Source organism: Amblyraja radiata, chromosome 39 (assembly GCF_010909765.2).
Source record: "Amblyraja radiata isolate CabotCenter1 chromosome 39, sAmbRad1.1.pri, whole genome shotgun sequence".
NCBI lineage: Eukaryota > Metazoa > Chordata > Chondrichthyes > Rajiformes > Rajidae > Amblyraja > Amblyraja radiata.
This window is the reverse complement of record NC_045994.1, coordinates 8,846,570-8,852,569: the sequence shown is the minus strand read 5'-3', so window position 1 is coordinate 8,852,569 and position 6,000 is coordinate 8,846,570. Positions and strand designations below refer to the sequence as shown.

General features: G+C 44.1%; 1 protein-coding gene across 1 annotated transcript in view; it reads right to left on the bottom strand.

The window, feature by feature from the left end:
• Positions 1-273: 273 nt before the first annotated feature.
• bin3 (bridging integrator 3) overlaps positions 274-6,000 on the bottom strand; it is a 103,414-nt gene continuing 97,687 nt past the window's right edge. The window contains exon 9 of the mRNA XM_033013982.1: positions 274-712. Coding sequence (XP_032869873.1) covers positions 566-712 — 147 coding nt within the window. The 3' untranslated portion in view covers positions 274-565. The remainder of the gene's footprint in view (positions 713-6,000) is intronic.

The window sequence follows — 6,000 nt, the reverse complement described above, 5'->3', positions numbered from 1 at the left end:
ATAAAAGAGATATTTCTCAGCATTCTTTGGCTTAAGGGCCTGTCCCACGGGTGATTATTTTCAGCAACTGCCGGTATCATTCACTGATGTATCAGGTCACTGAAAAAGTCACGGCGTGATGACATATTGACATTTTTTCAACATTTTTTTCAACATTTTTTTAGTCGCCGCTGGATTTTGAAATGTTCAAAATATTTCGGCGGCCCTGATACGTCAGTCAATGACGCCGACAGTCGCCAAATAAAATCGCCAAGTGGGACAGGCCCTTTAGAGTCACAAAGCATGGAAACAGGCCCTTCAGCCCAACTTGCCCATGCTGACCAGGATGCCCCATCTACACGTCCCACCTGCCCGCGTTTGGCCCACATCCCTCTAAACCGTAAAGACACAAAGGGGGGGTAACAGGAAAAAAAATGTAGGATTTCTAGATCATTGTCCAAAGACATTCCACATTTCACCAGTTTCTCAAATGATTTCCCACCTACACATTGATTGGATTAATCTGAACGTCAGAGTCTGAAGCCAGTGTGGAATCAGTATTCAGTTCATGTACAACTTTTAAGATTCAGTCATCTGCCACAATAGACAGAGCCCGCAGCTCATTGAGCTTGGCTTCATTCTCCTTCTGTCGTTCTTCATCACTGATACCCTGCTGGTCAATTTGGCTAGTGAGGTCTCCAAATATCTTGGACATCTCTGTGTAGTATACGACCTGCAAAAAGAAACACAAACAGGTGGTGAGATCGACGTAAAACAGAATGCACTTCAGATTTCATAATATAATTAGCAGGCGGCGATGTAGCCTAGCGGTAGAGCTACAGCCTGCCAGCGCCAGAGACCCCGGTTCAATCCTGACCAGGGGTGCTGTCTGGACAGTTTGTACATTCTCCTCGTGACCGACGTGGGTTTTCTGAGATCTTAGGATTCCCCCCACACTCCAAAGATGTATAGGTTTGTAGGTTAATTGGCTTGGTATAAATGTAAATTGTCCCTAGTGTGTGTGGGATAGTGTTAGTGTTAGGGATCGCTGGTCAGTGCGGACTCAGTGGGCCGAAGGGCCCGTTTCTGCACTGTATCTCTAAACTAAACTAAACAATGCCACAACTTTGGACTGACCACATGGTCCTTCTGCCTCTAGCCAGGTGCACACAATCTAGCTTTGAGCTAGCGGACTCATATTTGAGTACTGAGTGGTACCCCACCGGCTGAGAAAGATTTGTATTCACGCAACACCTTTCATGACTTCCGCAACTGCTTTACAATCAATTAGCTATTTCCAAAATGAATTAACTTTTGCAATGTAGAAAAAGCGGAACCCATTTTATACACAGCAAGTTTTCGCAAAAAGCTGCGTGATAATGTTTTTTTACAGAATGTTGTTTGAGTCACAGAGTCATGCAACAGGAGAAGCAGGCCGCTTGCCCCAACCCTGTCCATACCAACCATCAGGCACCATCAATGCTAATCCCCATCAAGTGCAGCCCAACACGCCTCTCCAGATTTTCTTAGTTTAAAGATACCGTGTGGAAACAGGCCCTTCGGCCCACCTAGTCCGTGCCGACCAGTGATTCCTGCACATTAACACGATCCTACACACACTAGGGACAATTTACTCTTATACCATGTATACAAACCAAGCCAATTAACCTACAAACCTGTACATCTTTGGAGTGTTGGGAGGAAACCGAGGATCTCGGAGAAAACCCACGCAAGTCACGGGGAGAACATACAAACTCCGTACAGACAGCACCCATAGTCAGGATTGAACCCGGGTCTCCGGCGCTGCAAGTGCTATAAGGCAGCAACTCTGCCGCTGCGCCACCGTGCCGCCTACATTTGACCTACACTGGGAGCACAATTTAGAGATCCTAATTAACTTGTCAATTTGCATGCCTTTGACATGTGAGAGGAAACCAGAGCTCTCCAGCTAAAACCTACATGGGCACAGGATCATGATGCAAACTTGACAATAGGGCAGTTATTCTGAACACACACATGAGATTTTTAATCGGATTCTATCTTACACCAAACACTGTTTCCTTTATGCTGTATCTGTACACTGTGGACAGCTTGATTGTAATCATGAATAGTCTTTCCGCTGACTGGATAGCACGGAGGAAAAAGCTTTTCACTGTACCTCAATAAACTAAAACGACTTCCCAGGGTAATGGTGACCAAGATGTCACAACTCACTTAAAACTCCACAAACCCCAATGAGGTGGAAGAATGAATTACATGGACTGGATTACTTGCATATAATGGTCACGGAATTGCCTATTAAGCATGAACATGTTGCCACGATCAGAGGCCAAATGGCCTCACATGCCTTGGGCCTTCTTCACAGAATAACCAGTCCCTCCATTAGTATTTAAGAAGGAACTGCAGATGCTGGAAAATCGAAGATAGACAAAAGTGCTGGAGAAATTCAGCGGGTGCAGCAGCATCTATGGAGCGAAGGAAATAGGCAACGTTTCGGGCCGAAACCCTTCTTCAGACTGATGTAGGGTGGGGGGGGCGGGGAGAAGAAAGGAGAAAGGAAGAGGAGGAGCCCGAGGACTGAGGGAGAGCTGAGAAGGGGAGGAGGCAAGCAAGGGCTACTGGAAATTGGAGAAGTCAATGTTTATGCCACTAGGGTGCAGACTGCCCAAGCGGAATATGAGGTGCTGCTCCTCCAATTTCCGGTGGTGCTCGCTCTGGTCATGGAGGAGGCCCAGTACAGAAAGGTTGGATTCGGAATGGGAGGGGGAGTTGAAGTGCTGAGCCACCGGGAGATCAGGTTGGTTAATGCGGACCGAGCGGAGGTGTTCGGCGAAACGATCGCCAAGCCTACACTTGGTCTCACCGTTGGTCTCATCAGCTGACATCTAGAGCAATGGATGCAATTAGTATTTAAGAAATATACGAAGACTCCACACGGTCAGGCTGGAACCAGACATTTGGATGTGAATGTATTATGATTTTTCAGATGCAGTGATTAATATCAGTGTAGTTTACTTCTGAGCACATGATGACTTAAATTGAAATCGTGCAGAAAACATTATCCTATTCATTTTGAGGCGGCAAGCTGCTAACTGCGGGCTTCTCAAAATTAGTAGTCACTTGGCATTTGCTGAAGGAACAGTACTCATAAATCAATGGTTGACTCTATTGACAAACAAATCTGGACGAGAAATTAGTTGGTCTAGACAGACAGTCAAAAGAAAGAGCTCTAATTTTGTGTACCATCACAAAAAAAAACAAATATGGGGGCTCTGTACAGACATATTCTATTCATTAAGTTATAAAAATATCTTCAGACACGTGGAAGATTTTTCAACCCAGCAAGGCAACAAAATTAAGCTATATTGCCTGAAATTCACTCGCAGACTAGAACTAAATGCATCAGCATGTTGCTTACTCACTTTGAAATTCATTCATTTACTTCAATATAATGTTCCTCACAGGGGGTGAAGTTTTAAATACTCAACCTATGTCATTGCAATCTACTTAGTTTGAAATAACCTAATACTTTGCCAGCAATGCCCTCTGAAAACCCAGTCAGAGATTGATTCTGTTTTTTCCACAGGCTTCGATCGCCTCAGCTTCAACTTATGTCCCATCACCATCTTCCTTTAGCTTTCCAATATCCTCCCTGCTATTGTTTAGCAGGGAGGATGCCTTTGCGGGTAGCTCTAGTGGGCAGCACAGTGGCACAGCAGTAGAGTCACTGCCTTATAACGCCAGAGACCCTGGTTCAATCCTGACTTTGGATGCTGTCTGTACTGTTTCCTCGTGACTGCGTGGATTTTCCTAGGGTGCTCTGGTTTCCTCCCACACTCCAAAGCAAAGATCCTATAGCGGATCGGAGCAAGATAGTGCACTCGCCGAAAAAGACGTAGTACGGTCATGGGCAGATTCATGGGTAATTTTAGGCCCCATTTCCGTAACCGACTTCCGTATCCGCACCAAAGATCCTATAGGATACTAGTGCGGAGACGGAAGCCGGTTACGGAAACATCCTCGTAAAAATAAAAGTTATTTGGTTAAAATCTTCTCCTCATTTTCAGGATTTAAATTTATTAACACAAACTGTTCCCCCGCAACGTTGATTACACTGCGAGTCGGGTCGGGTCGGGTCTGGTTACTGAAATGGATGAATAAAAGGCCCACGTTCCGTTCCGTTGCGTACTACACGTCAGCGCATTGCATTTAGCAGGAGTGATCTATCTTGCTCCGCTATAGGATCTTTGCTCCAAAGACTTACATATTTGTAGGTTAATTGGCTTCGGTAAGGATTGTGAATTGTCTCTAGTGTGCAGGATAATGCTAGTGTACGGGGTGATCGCTGGTTGGCACGGACTTAGCGGGCCAAGGCCATTTCCTCGCTGTATCTCTAAATTAAACAAACAAAAACGATTTTGATGGCAGACCTTCCCTTTTCTGCAATTCCCAGACTCGGTACTTACCTAAAATCTGTTGCACCTCACACTCTATCTAGTGAAAGTCAACCATCTCCACAGATGCTGCCTGGTCCGCAACTGCTTTCAGTGCATTTTCATTCATTAGTTATAGGTTTGCTGATTCATTTAGCATTCAAGCTTATTTGTGGATAAGGTTCACTACATATTTTTAAGATGAACAATATTGAAAATATTTTGCTTTCCAAAACAAACTCCTTTCAAAAGGACACCACACTAATTCATGCCTTCAACTGAAAGCAGCTTTGGGTTAGAAGTGAATTTCGAAACAAGCCCTACACTTGATTGCACTTAGAAAGCTCCTAAACATCGGTTTGTGGGAGTTGCCATCAGTTGACAGAAAAACCCTGAACATACACAGGCTTGGGCCAGGACAGAAAGTCAGTGGTTTGCAGAGGACTCGAGAAATGTGAAAAGATCTGCTGTTTTCTGTTTGTTTTTCAAATTTTTATTCACACAGTTTCTCGCCAACAGGAAATTGCAGGCTGCAACAGAGATCACTTCTGTGACTAGCTTGGCTGAGGAAAGAGGGGGTTCAACTTATATTCCTGATTTTAAAAGAGTTATATTGATTATCATTGCATGTCACATGAGGCAATTATTTAATCTGGATATCTGGCTTTAAGACTTTCATTAAAGTAGCAGAGATACATTTGGATTGGAGTCAGGTTTTTTTCTGGTAAACAAAAGTTGAATGTTTTATTAGATTCTGCCAAATTGACACTTAGTGGTTTTTGAACCAACCCAATAAAAGCAATCAGTTTAAACCCCATGTGCCTGCTGCCTTCAGATCACGGCAAAGATAGCAATATGATCTCCAAGAATTTTCTCTTTTCTCCCAAGTGTTGAGAACTTCAAAACTTGAGGTTCGAAAATAATGGAATTCACAACACTTTCATCTTATTCCCAATACCCAACATGAGCTTTCAAGCAGTCAAATGCATGACTGTCTTACAGGTAGTGCTCTACTGGTTGCTTGCTGCCTCACAGCTGTCTTTGGTGAGTGCTTTCCATGAGATTGCTTGCACTTTCTCCGGTTGCTCATGTTACTTCCCAAGTCACAGGAGCTAACATATTAGTAGCATAATTGGCCATTAAAATGTGCGGTAGTAACTGAAAGGATTTGAATGCAAATTGATTAATTAATTGAAATATAGAGCATGGATACAGGGCCTTTGGGCCATTGAGTCCATGCCCACTATCGATCACCCTTTCCACGAGTTCTATGTTATCCCACTTTTGCACCCATTCCCTACACCTTCAGGGCAATTTACTGAGGCCTACCAACCTACAAACCTGCATGTAATTGGGATGTGGAAGGAAACTGGAGCACCCAGAGGAAACACACACAAACGGTATCTGCAGTCAGGGTCGTACCCGGGTCCCTGGCATTGAGAGGCAATTACGCTACCAGATGCGCCTCCGAGGGAAGAATTAAAATTACTCTAGGATTAGAATCGTTAGACGGCATCTTCCAAGTGAACACCTTCTACCAAGTAGAAGGACAAAAGCAGCTAAACTATAGGAAGACCACCACCGAGAT